The sequence below is a fragment of the Arxiozyma heterogenica genome (assembly GCF_036370985.1).
Source record: "Arxiozyma heterogenica strain weizmannii chromosome Unknown scaffold_11, whole genome shotgun sequence".
NCBI lineage: Eukaryota > Fungi > Ascomycota > Saccharomycetes > Saccharomycetales > Saccharomycetaceae > Arxiozyma > Arxiozyma heterogenica.
In genome coordinates, this window is record NW_027042664.1 from 1,577,149 (window position 1) to 1,592,913 (window position 15,765).

Genomic DNA, 15,765 nt, shown 5'->3' on the forward strand with positions numbered 1-15,765 from the left:
CATTAAATGATTACAGACAAAATTATAAAAGCATCAGTACGTTGTTAAGATGATATATATATATATATATGTTTATAATTCGAACTAATAAAGAACACTAGCCTTTTCAAACAATTGATCTACAACTTTATTTAATTGTCCAACCAATTCCAAAGCGCTATCGTAAGTAGCATCTTGTCTTGGGGTATTGTAAATGTATAACCATCCATTTCCTTGATCCAAGACACCATAGAATACTTTATCTAATATCATTTGTGAAAGTTTCCCTTCGACTTGTTCTACATCTAATCCAATCATCTTTGCAATATGTGAGATTTCAACACATTCAAATGGCTCAATAATTTTACAAAGATTAGATTCTAATAAAGTATCGTATAAGGCATTGAAATGAGATCTAATTAAATCATCTGTCATTAAATCATTATGGTACACTTTCAATGCATTGTTAAATTCTAATAGAGATCTATTATTATAAGCTTCAGCTATAGCTTTCATAGCGTCAATTTGACGCGATTGATATGTTTTCTTTGTATATTTAGCATTCAATATCTGTTTCACATCATCGATAAGATTTAACATAATCTTAGATAATAGCATATATTTTAATACGGTGCATGCTCTTTCGTATGAATTGTGTGTTGTTAAATTATGGTAACTTTCAAAACTTTCATAGAAATATGAAAAGGCAGTTTTATAATCCTTATCTTCACAATGTAGAACCCCACTCATTAAATCTAATTCAGCCATAGTTACTGTTGGACAATAGATAGAATTTGCGGCTGTTCTTGATGCAGTCAAAGCAGCCTTAGATTTTGCCAAATTTCTCAGTTTATGATAAATTTTGCATTCTAAAAGATGGACATCAACTAAGGATGGTTTATCATCTAACTTTTTAAACTCGGTCAGCAAGGAAATAATCAAGTTCAAGGCATCTTTATATTGTTTCTTTTGATAATGCAAATTAGCTAATTTAATAGTTAAAGAATTCTTCAAAAACATTCTTTTCTCTCTTTTAGCAAATTCGATACTCTTTTTACAGACATATATTTGGTCATCTAATGAATTTGGAACTTGTTCAAACTTATCAATCAGAGTTTTTAAAATCTTAGCAGTTTTAGATTTTGCCAGTCTCATGGAATAGTCTGTTGATTGAAGAATAAATTCACGTAATTTAGTGATATTTTCAGTAGTGATATAGATCTCACCAAGTTCAAGTATACAGGATTCCAATTCATTCTTACCCTTTTCAGTTAAATCAGTTGCCTTAATGTCACGGTCCAATATGGAAATATACTTAGATTCAGCTTCATCAAATTTTTTTTTCCTTACCAATTGTCTTGCAATATCTATTTCTAACATGATTTCTGTGATTTATAAGTATATGTAATGATTATTAAGTAATTTTATATTATGATAAGTTAAATAGGTTCCTTGTCTGTTTTCTATGTTTGTTAAAATACAAAAAAAAATAGAAATAGAAATAAAAAAATAATCAGTATCTAATGCTATTGAACAAAAATAAAGTTATTGGATGTATATATTGTTTTATATATGGACAGTTATGAACGGTTTTGATCTCTTATTTTTATTGATCTTCTTAATGTTTTTTTTAACATATACTCTGGTTATTGCAAAAACGTATATTAAAGGAAGAAGATTTCTTTACTATGTGGTACTTTACGCCACCAATTATGGTGAAATAACATAAAAACGAAAATAATCAGCTTGATCACATGATCTCTTTATTTTTATTTTTTTTGAACATTTGAAAACAAAGAGTATCTTCAAAAATGTTATTTTTCACGAAAATCGGTAACTATTGTTTTTTTCAGACAACCAAATATATGTATACTGGAGTTATACACAGTACAAATGATTATATTTAAGGTTAGACTGTATGTAATATGATCAACAAGTTTTTTGGGTTATATATTAAATCAATTGAAACACAATTAAATAAAACATAGGAAACCATTAAGATGAGATAATTCTTTTTTGTGCAGGATTTGAACAACAAGATTGAAAACGAGTAAAATCTCAAGTTTAATAGTAGAATCAATTGATTTTTATTATCCAGAGAAAATGTATCAGCAAATGTTTTTTTTTTTACTTGAGAGAAAAATAAAAAATAAAAGATAAATAAATAAGTAAATGTGGTAAAATATATGAATCAGTTATAGAAAGGAAGATACCATTTTGACATTATAAGTCTGCATGTTCCCAAGTTCGAACCACATTGCCACTAAATAATTGTAAATAAAGCCTTGAAAGTAATTGACTTGATATACGTCATATAATATGAAAAAGTTTAGAATTGTAAATATAGAAGAAAATGGAAATTTTAGTAAATCGAAAAACGGATAGTTTGTTTGCTTGTTTGTTTAACATATTTCTTAATTCATTTCATCTTCGAAAGGCTTTTAATTGTTCACATGAAAAGTTGTTGTTTTTCTTTTGTTTTTCAATTGTTGTTCGAGCGTTCGAGCATTCGAGCATTCTTTTGTTTTTTTTTTTTTTTTTTTTTTTTTTAGTTTTTTCCGGGAACTCCAGGCTTTGTTTCCCTGTTTCTTTGTACTCTGGACCGATAGATGCTGCGTGTGTGGGCCTCTTCTCGATTTTGAAAACATCTTCTCTACTCTTTCCCTCTTTTCTGTCTCTCTCTCTTTCTCTTGCGGAAAAGAGGGGGAAATATGAAATTTTTCTTTTTCCCTCACACTGTTTCGATCGGTTTCATTTCACAGTTTCCACTGTATATCCGTTGATAGGAAATATCTATATATAATAACGACAATCATGCACATACATATATACACACACATATATATATACATGTATGTATATTGACATTTATTAATTGCTTAGTTTACACTTGCAGGCTGTATTTATTTCTGAGTTTAGATTTTATGATATTTCTTTGCATCGCTTATCGTATTTTTACAGGCCTTTTTTATTTTAGTGCTATATATTTTAGTTGTTCACTTTTAAAACACTGAAACTGCACATATATACATAAAGACATTCATATTTATTTATTTTATTTATTTTATCATTAATAATTTATTTATAACTACAATATGTCTAAATACAACGAGCTGGTTAAATCCTTATCTGAAAATGATATTTTATCACAATTTTCAAATGATATAATACCAATCTCCAATCGTCCAAATTCTAAATCCAGTGAAATTTCAACAGAGGATGATGCAGAATTCTCAGGTCACGATGAAGAACAGATCAAACTAATGAATGAAAACTGTATAGTTCTAGATTATAACGACAACGTTGTAGGTACTGCCACTAAGAAAACATGCCATCTACTGACTAACATCGAACGCGGGTTGTTACATAGAGCCTTTTCGTGTTTTATTTTTGATTCCAATGGGAAACTTCTGCTACAAAGAAGAGCTAAAGAAAAGATTACATTCCCCCTTTTGTGGACTAACACATGCTGTTCTCATCCATTATCTATCGATGATGAAATTGGGGACGTTACTAATACAGATCTAAACAAAAATGTCAAAGGTGTCATTAATGCAGCCATTAGAAAATTGGATCACGAATTAGGTATTCCAGCAGATGATTTGAAGAGGAAGGGTGAATTCCATTTCTTGAATAGAATTCACTACATGGCCCCATGTAATGATCCAGAAAATAGATGGGGGGAACACGAAATCGATTATATTTTGATTTATAAAGTCGAGAAAGATAAGTTCTTGACAATCAATCCTAATTACAACGAGGTCGAGAATTACATGTGGGTTGACAGGGAACGCTTCCAGGAAATGTTGAACGATAAGGAAAATTGTCATTTTACACCATGGTTTAAAATCATTTGTGAAAATTATTTGTTCACCTGGTGGGATCAATTAAATGATTTAACTAAAGTAGAAAATGATACCAATATTTATAGAATGTTGTGAATGTACATATACATATTAACCACACAGATAAAGACATAAGTGTATATATATATTTAATTATTTATTTGTTTAATTCTTGTTTTTTAAGTATTTATCTATGTATATATATATATATAAATGGTGTTATTTACATGTTATTTATTTTTGTGAAAAAGAGGAATTGTTAAAGGTTAAGAGAAGGGGAAGAAATGAAAGAAGATAGGATATTGATTAAAAAATAATAATGATAATAATAATAAAGATATAATATAGTATGTTTAGTCTTTCCCGGTATTCTCTAGCGTATACAATAGATCATTGATTTCTTTCTTTGAATTCTGCCTTCTACTACCCATTGACTGATTGTGTATGAAACTCTGTTTATTAAAATTCAAATTCATGTTCATATTATTGTGGTTGTGGCTGTTGTTATTACCATAACGATTATTTGGATTTGACGTTGATAAAGTCTCCTCATTTGGTTTCATTACAGTTATAGTGGATGCAGTCATATGGATTCTACCATTTGGCTCCATTGTAACATTTTCAACCTCAAATGGTAACACCAATTCTCTTAGAAAACTGCCCATACCATAACTTATTTTTGCACCATTATTGAAATTAGCTTTAGCCAAGAACCCACCAATAGCTGCACTATACATGACATTATTTTTATTACTAGAGTGACTGTTGTTATTATTATACATACCACCGTGTGTGGAGGATCTCATACCTCTATTTGTTGTATTAGATAGGATTCTACCTGGCACTATAACTTTGTCTCGTATCCCGTGTGGTGTAACCTTTAACCTACCGCTAAGGTTATATGTTAGACCTCCAGTACCAACGATTCTATCATTTATATATCCAATTGGGTTATTTTTGGATTTAGAATACAATTTTTCTTGTAAGAATTGTGAGGCCTTGTCTTTCAGTTCCATCGAGTTAAATCTTTTATGTAAAAGAGATTCAGGATAGTTTGCTAACAACCATTCTTTAAATTCCTTTCTATATTGACGCAATAGATTTAATTTAGATTTCAATTGAATCTTTTCTTGTTTCATAGTCATAGTACCATGATTCCCATTATGATGATTGTTAGGTGATGTAAGATTATTGACATTTAACACTTGTGAGATCATTCTTAATTGGGAATCGCCAATAACTTGTCTATTACGATAAGTGTTGGTATTTTTTCGAGGAGTTTCATCACAAGAATTTATACTAGGACTATTATTGTTATTGCTATTGATATTATTATCACTATTACTTTCATCGATTAATTTATTTTCTTTAAAATTAAAGAGGGGATTTCTTTGGCCTATGTTAAATTTAGGTATAATACCCATTTCTTGAAATCTGATTCTATTCCATTGAGAACCACCATTATATTCAAATTGGGTCATTCTCTCTAAAGTGTCCAATTGTTCAACAACCATATACTTGGTCTGCTTTTGGTATTTGTTAGTTGGAATGCTGTTTTTCAAACCCCAATCATTTCTGGCTAAAGAGCTTGGTTTGGTTTCAATAATTTGATGCGTTGGAAAATGTGAACCCCTTAATGTGAAGGATAATCTATGCCTTAAGGATGGTTTAGCAACTTGTGCCAATTTACTCTCGCGTAATAGATCAGACACAGAAGGCATTTAATTTTTTTTTTTTTGTCTTTTTTGGCTTCTTAATAATATTTTTGATGTATTCGTTGCATTCAACTATTGACACCCTTTTGTCTGTGTCTTTCTATCTTTGCTTATCTTTGTCAGTCCTCCAAAAACTTTCCTTTTTCTTTGCTAACTCATTTTTGTTATTTTTTTTATCTTTGTTTTATTTGCTCTGATTCAGACACTATACTGTATATTTTCGTTCAAAATGACTTTACAGAGTGTTCCCTGGTGTTATCGTGTGTTCGAGTTACGGCGGAGGTGTTGTAAAACTTTCTGTTCGAGTTTTCTTTTGTTTGTTTTCCTCAGTTTCCTTGATGACATCCATACACCACATGTAGGACCGGACTTTTTATTTTTATTGTTCATTTCTGATTCTTTGGTGTTGTGCCATGCCGTCATATATTTGTCATTATCGTTTTATAGTGTTGTTTTTCCAAAAAAAAAAAAACATAAATAAATAAAAAATAAAAACAATAGACACTCAAGTCTGCTCACTTTTTTTTTGTGTTCTAATGATGTGTTATAAACAATTAAATATTGAATGATAATAGACAAGGAAACAATAGTCAAATTATTGTCATATGTTTCATCTATTCTTGTCACACATATAGAGACAAAAGAAATATTAAACATTTGTTTATTTTCACAGGTAAAAAGAGAACAAAGGACACATAAAACAAGCAAAACAAGCAAAACAAACAAACACAAGACGTATACAACAAACTTAAGAGAGTGTTATATTTATTTATCTGGCAGTCTCTATATCTCTTTTTCTATCTTTGGAGCACCGCTAATTATCCAGCTAGGAATATTACACAAATTTGATTTCTTGAAAAAATTTTCATATAAATAGGGGAGTGGATACAGAAATATATATGTATATATATATATATATATATGTGCATATCATTTTTACGTTCTGCGAAATTATATAGATTTATTTAACTTCCTTTTAATTATGATATAAAGAAATATAGATACATATAACATTATACATATACATATATATTTATATTTATATTTATATTTATATTTATATTTATATTTATATTTATATTTATATTTACCCTTCATATTAATAATAAAAATACATTACACTCTATTAAGTCTGTATATACAATATAATAACAGTTCACATTAAAAAAAATTTTTTTTCTTGCTCACTATGGGTTATATACCTCCTCATTTAAGAGGTAACACTGAATCTGATATTAATACTTTTGAATTAAACAATAGAAATAAAAATAGAAATAAAAATAAAAATTTGCAAATAGATCTAAATATACCATCTTTACCATTTAATAAAAATAAAGTGGAGACAACAACAACAAATACAGCCGATAATAATAGATTTTTCCATAATAAAAAAAACTATCACTCTAATAGAGATAATAATTATAACAAAAATATTAATGTAAATTATCCTAAGTCATATAATTATAATCCAAATTTCCGTAAGAATAATAATAATAATAATAATAATAGTAATAGTAAAAGTTACACATCTCCTCATTCAAGATGGATCAATGGGAAACATTGCCCTGCTCCACGAAATGAACGAGTAGAGATTCAGTTATTTGGTGACACAAGTTTAGTACCAAATAATCATTCAGGTATCAATTTCGACAACTATGACGATATACCTGTTGAAGCATCAGGTGATAATGTACCAGATCCAATAGAAGATTTTAAATCTCCTCCTCTAGAACCTTTGCTTTTAGAAAATATTCATTTGGCTAACTTTATTAAGCCAACCCCTGTTCAAAAATATTCTATACCTATTGTCACTCAAGGTAGAGATTTAATGGGTTGTGCACAAACTGGTTCTGGTAAAACTGGTGGGTTTTTATTCCCAATTTTATCGGAAATGTTTTTAACTGGTCCAACTCAAGATCATTCTTCCTCAACAGAACAACAACAACAATTAGGTAATAATGATCACAACTATTACTCTTATTATGCTAAAAAGGGGTTACCAAGGTGTATTATTCTCTCTCCAACAAGAGAACTAACTACACAAATTTATCAAGAAGCTGTCAAGTTCACTTATAGGTCTTGGGTTAAACCCTGTGTAGTGTATGGTGGTGCTCCTATTGGATTACAAATGAGGGACATTAATTCTGGGTGCGATTTATTAGTAGCTACACCAGGTAGATTGAATGATCTAATAGAGCGTGGCAAGATTTCTTTGAAAAATGTCAGATACCTAATCCTAGATGAAGCTGATAAAATGTTGGATATGGGATTTGAACCACAAATTAGACATATTGTTGAAGGATGTGACATGCCATCTGTAGAAAAAAGACAAAACTTGATGTTTTCTGCTACTTTCCCAGTAAATATTCAACATTTAGCTCGTGATTTTTTAAATAACTACATTTTCTTGTCTGTCGGCAGAGTTGGCTCAACATCGGAAAACATTACTCAACAAATTTTATTTGTGGATGATGCTGATAAAAAATCTACTTTATTAGATCTTTTATTAGATTCCTCAAAAGGGTTAACTTTAATCTTTGTGGAGACTAAGAGATTAGCCGACCAACTGACGGATTTTTTAATTTTACAAAACTTCAGGTCGACTGCTATCCATGGTGATAGAACGCAGATTGAGAGAGAACGTGCTTTAAGCGCATTTAAAAGTGGGGCAGCTAATATCTTAGTCGCCACAGCAGTTGCTGCAAGAGGTTTAGATATCCCTAATGTAACATTAGTCATCAATTTTGATTTACCTACAGACATAGATGATTACGTTCATAGAATCGGTAGAACTGGTCGTGCAGGTAATACTGGTGTAGCAATCTCATTTTTTAATGAAAATAATTCAAATATTGTTAAGGATCTTATTGCGCTATTAAAAGAAACAAATCAAGATGTTCCACCTTTCTTAATGGATGCTATAAGGTACTCCTCCAAGAAAAATTATTCTAATGCTCATTCTAATGATATCCATGCTTTTAATAATAGATATAATTATAGAGGTAGTGGTAGTAATAGTGGACGCAGAGGCGAGAGTACAAGAGATTTTAGAAAATCAACTACAGGCAATTCTTGGGGTAAATATTCAAGAGGTTACGGAAATAATTGGAGCAATAGTGGGTTTGGTTCATCTTCCTCCTGGAATAATACCGATAGACAACAAGGTTCAAGTAATTCTTGGTGGTAAGCGGAGAAAACAATATTGCTAAAAGTTTTTCTCCATGCCTCTGGTCTCAATTTTTGAACAATCTCTTTACTTTTCTTTCTTTTTTTTTGGCCAAAATTTATATTTATACTGTTTTCTTTTCCTATATATATATATGTCTATAAATATTCCAAAGATTATGTTAGTTTTTTTTTTCTTTCTTTTTATATTCTCTATCTTTTAAACTGCTTCTCATCAAAAACAAAAAAGTATTAGAAAAAAAGAGATAATAAAAATTATTGAGAAACAATATCTAAATTTTTTGTAGAAAGTAATAATAACCATTTTAAATTTGTTAATAAAAATTTCATTGCAGTGGTCCATTTGATATCAGGTTCTTTACCATAAAGAGTCACTGATAATGAATTGATTTTCCCATCAAATATTGGATACGGTAGTTCATCTATTGTTGTATTATTGACATTAGTTTTTGTTAATGATGACCTTTGAACATACTTGCTTTCATTAGATAGTCTATTTTCAATATTATTAGTAGTAGCAGACTCACTATTATTTCTATCTTGAGTGTTATTAGCAGTAAATATGCTATTTTGAACCGGGTTTAAGATATATTGAGATAACTGTTGAACAATATCAAGTAAACTTTCTAAACTTTTATCAAAATTAGTCTCAGAATGAAATAATTTGGTAAATTTGAAATTTTCATCATAGTACACTTCTAAAGTTGTCCAGTTTTTAATAGTTATGTCATACTTCAATATCTTAGAATAGGATCCTAGTGGTTCCAATCGATAATTTTTTAATGGATAATTCAGCTGGTCACTGAGTAGTCTTAATAATAGTACAACTTGGCCTAATGCTGCATTTATTTCTTTCCATGAGACTGGAATCTTATATATGCTACCTAATCTTAATCCGTTAATCGTACCAAATGGACCCTTATGTGATATTTTAAATGTCTCATTATAAATGTTGGTTTTCCTCAATAAATCTAAATTGTTTAAAGAAGTCTCATATTGATTCTGTATATTTTGTAATTCAATTTGAAATTCGTATTGAGATACTTCTTGTAAATTGATTTCTTCCATTAAAGAATCGTCTTCTAAATTTTTCTTTTTTAATTTTTCTGTTAATTTTGAAATCTCTCTATCTAAATTTTCCTCGTCTTCCTCCAATTGTTGTAGCTTTTCAAGTAATAAATCTTTCTCTTTTAAAACATCTTCATACTCTAAATCTAACTCCTCAGTGATATTATTGAAACTACCTGTATTATCTCTCTTTATATCCTTATGGTCATTGGGTTTCGTCAAAATATCATCTTTACTTTGAATAGAATGTTGTCTTTTCAATCTTTCTAGAAATTGAGAATACAGCTCTTTCTCTTCCAATGTTTCATTATAGTCCTTTTTTAATTTTTGTATTAATATGTCACAACAATCTTGACAAATCGGATAGTCTATGGAACTCTTTGAAGACAAAATATTGAAGATATTTGATAATGTAGATATTTGGGTAGAGAGTGTCTTCCCTGAATTTAAAGTACTCTGTAGTCCGCTTTTGCTACTACCGACATCAGTTTCAAATTTTCCATCATCGACTTGTGAATTTTCATTTCTAGTTACAACTGGAACTGTAGGTTGGTCTTTTTCAGAATTGTTATTCAAGGACGACAAACGATTTATCCGACTACTACTTATAACATTCTTCAATTTATTCAGTCTTTCTTTAGGAAAATAGTCACCATGAAGTATAGTTTCCGTGGTATCTTGGTCGCCAATACTAGTAACAATTAAATTTCTTTGAGATAAACTCAAATCTAATAGGGATAAATCTAGTTGAAGTGGTAAATGACACTTCTGACATCGTAAGGAATGGTCCTCTTGTGTACTAATCATGATATTGTTTAATTTAGAAATATAAAAGAAATAGGGGTATGAGAGATCTGCTGATAAAAACTGTCCAAATTACTATTCCATTTGTTCTCTAAAAATTTTATTTACTAATTTGAATTTATTTACAACTCAGAAGTTTATGTATTTATTGATCTATATTGTATAATTTATAAATGAGCTGAGAAAGGTAGGAAAGATAGGAAAGAAGTAAAGAAGTATATTTTACATAGATAAGTCTATAAGATAAAAAAGAAAAGAAAAGAAAAGAACCAAACTAAATCGAGAAAACAGACCATTCACGGAATATTATTGTTGTTGTTGTTTTTTTTTTTTTTGGAAGGGCCTAATAAAACTCCTCCGGAATTTTATTTGGAATTCCGCCAATTCTTTCCCTCCCAGAAGAAGGATAAGTCTACTAAGAAAAACCAAACATTAATATGGCCATAGAGCCATAATTAAGAAAGATTTCTCTAACTTGTAATAATTAATGACCCAGATTGGATAGCACAGATAACTCTTTTTAATTATTGACAGATGAACTGAAATCAAAATTAAGAATAAAAATAAATCCTTTTCAATTCCGTGCGGAAATAGGGCGGAGAGAATTGTAAAGGAGCATTTTTGATTAACTGCTGGATTTGAAAATTCCGAAAGCTACCAAAATTTAGAGTATATAAAAATAAGGAAATTTAGCCGCTGAGGTGTTTCGTTTTCTTTGTTTTTAGTTATATCTTGATAGTATAAGAAGAAGAAAAAAATAAACTATAATAGCTTACATATATATTTATTATTGCTAGAACTTCAAAAACTTTGTAAACAACGGAGTCTTAATAAACTGGTTTTCTGGTCTAATTTAGTAATTGCAATGAGCCTAGATAGTATGGAGATGGAAAGAGAAAATGCTAATGCTTTGTTGGTACAAAGTACACCAAAGCCTTCAAAAGTTCAAAAACATAATAATAAACCATTTCAGTGTCCCTTTAAAAAGGGGAAAATAATGAACTCTATAGAAAGTTGTTTAGATAAATCAATTAAGTTAAAAATGGATAATAATACTAAGAACACATATTCTTCTAAAAATGCCCTTTCTATAAAAATTGAAGAATTAAAACAAGCCTTGATTATTTTGAATAAGTATGATAAAGAAATAAATACTAGAAAACTTACACAAAAATGGAGGTGTATAACACAGGCAGCAATGTCATATATTTTGAATATGACTCTCTGTAAAATTGATAAAATAGGTGGCTATCAACAGTTGAGAAAGAAAGAATTTGATTTACAAAAAAAGAGACTTGAATACATGATGGATGATTCTATGCAAGATGAAATTGATACAGTAGTTGAATCAGAAGACTTCAAATCATTGCCTATTGATGATCAAGTAGAGTATAAAAAAATGATGGACGAGCGATTAAAGGATTTTCAGATCCATAAACAAAATGAATTACAAAAACTAGAAAAACAAATGAATGATACCACAAGTAATGAGATGGATATGAAAGAATTAGCAGATCGTCTTAAAATTGATTATAAAATGGTATTTGATATTTGTGGTTGAATTTTCAAATAATTGGTATTAATGATTACCTTTACTTTTTCTATGAATGTCTCTAGTCATCATTTGTATGAAATGTTTCAAATAAACAATAATATTATTATCAAAATGATTTGGACTTAATTAACCATTGGCATTATTCAAAATTGATTGGAATTTCATAAAATATTTGATTAAAGGGGAAAAAGGGTAGTACATTTCTCCAAATATCTCTATATTCGAATCTTTTATTCATAATCGTCCCATAGCGGAAGAAGAAAACTAGAAATTTCTCCTTTTCTTTTTTTTTGAAATCAGCAAAAAGACAAAAGGAAAAAGGAAGAAAAAATGCAAACAAAATTGAAAGCATTAGTTTTATAATTGCAAGAATAGCTATTATACACTGTTGATAATCAATGTTAGCGAATAAGATGTTGTGTTTAGTACATATAGCAATAAACATCTTCCTTTTTTTTCTGTTTTTCTTATATTTTGACTTTTATTGTACATCACCAAAGAAGATGACTACCAATTTATTGAAGCATTCAGTTAATCAATATTTGGAAGAAATTCCTCAACAAGTGCAAACTAGGTTATATGAGTCCCCTGCAACATGTTTAGCTATTTATAGGTTATTGCCCCAAGTAGCGAAATTCTTAGTCATGTCAATGGTTTTTAATGATGCAGATGTGTCACTTCGAGACCTTGATAGATGGATCAAATCAAATGGGAAATTAGAATTCCAAGAGGCCATCAAGTCTTTAAAGTCATTACATCTTATTATTCCTAATAAGTCAGTTGGACAATTGATGATTGGATTGAATCCAACTTTTCGAAATAGTTTTAGAAATGCTTTGACAGGTGGTGAGGTTAGCAATTCATTCGGTGTTGTTGTTGAAGATGATGAAGATACAAAACAAGGGATCATAGATATGCAGCTTCTTGATGAATATTCTGCAAACAAATGGGAAACTATATTACATTTCATGGTGGGGACACCAATGTCTGAAATACCATCCAATAGCGTTTTAAATCTTTTGAAACATAGTGGACTTATGGAAGAAGTTGAGGAGACAGGTGAATTTAAGATTACTAATGAGGGGTTCCAATTTTTGTTACAAGAAATTAGTTCTCAAATTTGGACATTATTATTACAATATTTAAAACTTTCTGAAACTTTGCAAATGGATACAGTGGAGGTCCTGAATTTTATATTTATGCTAGGTGCATTAGAAGTTGGGAAGGCTTATAGTACTGAAAGTTTAACTGCAACCCAGAAAATTATGCTGAAAGATATGAGAGATTATGGTATTGTATTTCAAAAGAATGCAACGTCTAATGTTTTTTATCCTACAAGTTTAGCTATCATGTTGACATCAGATTCAAGAAATGTCATTAGAACAGCATCTGGTGCCATGGATAGTGTTTTAAGACAAAACAAAGATGATATTAATTTCAAAAAAGAAGATGGAATTTCTAGTATTTCCACGAATAGAAAGGAACAAGAACAAGTAGGTATAGATTCTCAAGAAATTCAAGATGGAGCCCTAATTATAGAAACCAATTTTAAATTATATTCATATTCAAATTCTCCATTACAAATTGCTGTTTTAAGTTTATTTGTACATTTAAAAACAAGATTTATTAACATGGTGACAGGTCAATTAACTAGAGAATCTGTTAGAAGAGCACTGATGAATGGTATTACAGCAGACCAGATTATTGCATATTTAGAAACACATGCACATCCACAAATGAGGAGATTAGCTGAGGCTAAACTGTTGAAAAAGAAGGAATTAGATCCAAATTTGAAAGATACACTCCAAATTTTACCACCGACTGTAGTTGATCAGATTAAATTGTGGCAGTTAGAATTAGATAGAGTCATTACATATGAAGGCTCATTGTATTCTGATTTTGAAAGTAGTGCAGAGTATAATATGTTATGCAAGTATGCGCAAGATATAGGTGTTTTACTTTGGAAGGATGATAAGAAAAGAAAATTCTTTGTCTCAAAGGAGGGAAACTCCCAAGTTTTGGACTATGCGAAAAGAAAATTGAAAAAGAAACAATGATTTATTGATTAAAATTCTGTGCATCAAACTTAATTCTTTGTTATTATGCTATTATAGAAACAAATATGATTTAACTTTATTTTATTTATTTGTCAGTCATGTATTATGCTTAGAAAGTTAACATACGATAATCTTAGGATAAATTATGCTGAGGTTAATTTACAATAAATGCTTTATAAAACAAATATTTTAATGTTTTTAATTATTCTCAATCTATGGTTAAATGAATTAATAATAATTTATTAATAAATATATTTAAATATGATAAATAGTAATTATTTCAGTACTTTGTGATTTTTACTATAATTTATATAAGAAAATTTGCTTTTTTATAAAGATATAAATATACTAAGTCGACCCTATTTCTTACTAAACTAGCTGATGAAAGTATGTCATATTCCAAGTATTTTATGATTTTTAATAATTGTTATATTAGGAATTTTACACTCTGCTACATGTTCTTGTGCTTTTATGTCTAACACATTTTTTATTATTCAATTTATAGATTTAATAGTATTTATGGATTATAAAACACTTCAATGATTTTTATTTAATATATAAAGGTAGTATTCTATCAAGCAAGAATGTTCGTTATTAAGTCAGTTCTATCCTAAAAGTGTAGTACCTCTCTATATTATATGACACATTATGAAATAATGTAAAATTTTTCAAAAGCATTGCTATCCTCTAAAGTGATATCAATAAATTGTTTAGAGATATGCCAATTGATTGAAATACAAATCAGGATTAGCTATAAACTTTAATATATACAATTTTATGAATATTAGTATGCATAATAAAAGAGAAACAGAGAAACTAAGTATTAAGAATTACAAACGTGGTAGGTGGATTTCTACTATTATTCAAGCATTGGGTATAAAAACTTAGAGTTGACATGGAGAGTATACAAGATATGAGTCACAAAGATAATTTACGTGTATTTAGCTATTTAATTTATCAACACACTATATTTGTATAATAAATTATAGAGCATCTGTGATAGACGGTGTTTCATTAATATGGCTATACTCTGTTAGAGTGTATAAATAATTTAAATATACTCTGATAGTTTAGTAATATAAAAAATAATTAAATTATCCTTGTAAAGGATTAGTATATACAGGGTATTTAATAGTTAAGGATATAAAGCAGGAACATCATTAATGTGACATATGTTGTCTAGGTGTTATTGTAAATGATTGTACAAACTTTTTAGTCGACAGTGATGTTCTTGTTCTTTATATTCATAAATTTCTTATCCATTCGTCCTTATATTTCTCCAGACTGCGCCACATATATGATAGAGTTTAGATGCCATATCTAGACAATAACAACTAAAGACTATATATCTTATTTTATATGTTAGATGAGATTATATCTTATAATAGGTCTCCTTTATTACAGCTAATTAGCGATTATTCAGAATCGTATGGAGTGATATATGAAAAGCAAAATTTGTAAAAATTAATGCGCAAGCCCGGAATCGAACCGGGGGCCCAACGATGGCAACGTTGGATTTTACCACTAAACCACTTGCGCTCAACTGATCCGTTGCC

The 15,765-nt window shown here is 29.2% G+C and overlaps 7 protein-coding genes and 1 non-coding gene across 8 annotated transcripts; 4 read left to right on the plus strand and 4 right to left on the minus strand.

Moving 5' to 3' along the window:
• Nucleotides 1-84: 84 nt before the first annotated feature.
• Nucleotides 85-1,359, minus strand: RPN6 (proteasome regulatory particle lid subunit RPN6; the record flags this gene model as incomplete). Its single annotated transcript, XM_064857324.1, has 1 exon — nt 85-1,359. One exon carries the CDS (start codon nt 1,357-1,359, stop codon nt 85-87), a length of 1,275 nt encoding a protein of 424 aa, XP_064716457.1.
• A 1,715-nt stretch (nt 1,360-3,074) lies between these two features.
• IDI1 (isopentenyl-diphosphate delta-isomerase IDI1) lies at nt 3,075-3,920 on the plus strand (the record flags this gene model as incomplete). The annotated part of the gene is made up of 1 exon (XM_064857325.1): nt 3,075-3,920. One exon carries the CDS (start codon nt 3,075-3,077, stop codon nt 3,918-3,920), a length of 846 nt encoding a protein of 281 aa, XP_064716458.1.
• Nucleotides 3,921-4,177: 257 nt separating this feature from the next.
• Nucleotides 4,178-5,545, minus strand: MRP51 (mitochondrial 37S ribosomal protein bS1m MRP51; the record flags this gene model as incomplete). The annotated part of the gene is made up of 1 exon (XM_064857326.1): nt 4,178-5,545. One exon carries the CDS (start codon nt 5,543-5,545, stop codon nt 4,178-4,180), a length of 1,368 nt encoding a protein of 455 aa, XP_064716459.1.
• Nucleotides 5,546-6,728: 1,183 nt separating this feature from the next.
• DBP1 (putative DEAD-box ATP-dependent RNA helicase DBP1) lies at nt 6,729-8,726 on the plus strand (the record flags this gene model as incomplete). Its single annotated transcript, XM_064857327.1, has 1 exon — nt 6,729-8,726. The coding sequence occupies one exon, from the start codon at nt 6,729-6,731 to the stop codon at nt 8,724-8,726; it is 1,998 nt and encodes a 665-aa protein (XP_064716460.1).
• A 254-nt stretch (nt 8,727-8,980) lies between these two features.
• On the minus strand, nt 8,981-10,600 carry VPS30 (beclin 1; the record flags this gene model as incomplete). Its single annotated transcript, XM_064857328.1, has 1 exon — nt 8,981-10,600. One exon carries the CDS (start codon nt 10,598-10,600, stop codon nt 8,981-8,983), a length of 1,620 nt encoding a protein of 539 aa, XP_064716461.1.
• An 862-nt stretch (nt 10,601-11,462) lies between these two features.
• On the plus strand, nt 11,463-12,158 carry MEI5 (Mei5p; the record flags this gene model as incomplete). The annotated part of the gene is made up of 1 exon (XM_064857329.1): nt 11,463-12,158. One exon carries the CDS (start codon nt 11,463-11,465, stop codon nt 12,156-12,158), a length of 696 nt encoding a protein of 231 aa, XP_064716462.1.
• Nucleotides 12,159-12,550: 392 nt separating this feature from the next.
• TFB2 (TFIIH/NER complex subunit TFB2) lies at nt 12,551-14,209 on the plus strand (the record flags this gene model as incomplete). Its single annotated transcript, XM_064857330.1, has 1 exon — nt 12,551-14,209. The coding sequence occupies one exon, from the start codon at nt 12,551-12,553 to the stop codon at nt 14,207-14,209; it is 1,659 nt and encodes a 552-aa protein (XP_064716463.1).
• Nucleotides 14,210-15,677: 1,468 nt separating this feature from the next.
• On the minus strand, nt 15,678-15,748 carry PWA37_000661. The gene has a single exon. It is a non-coding gene; the product is annotated as a tRNA-Gly (tRNA).
• Between the last annotated feature and the right edge of the window lie 17 nt (nt 15,749-15,765).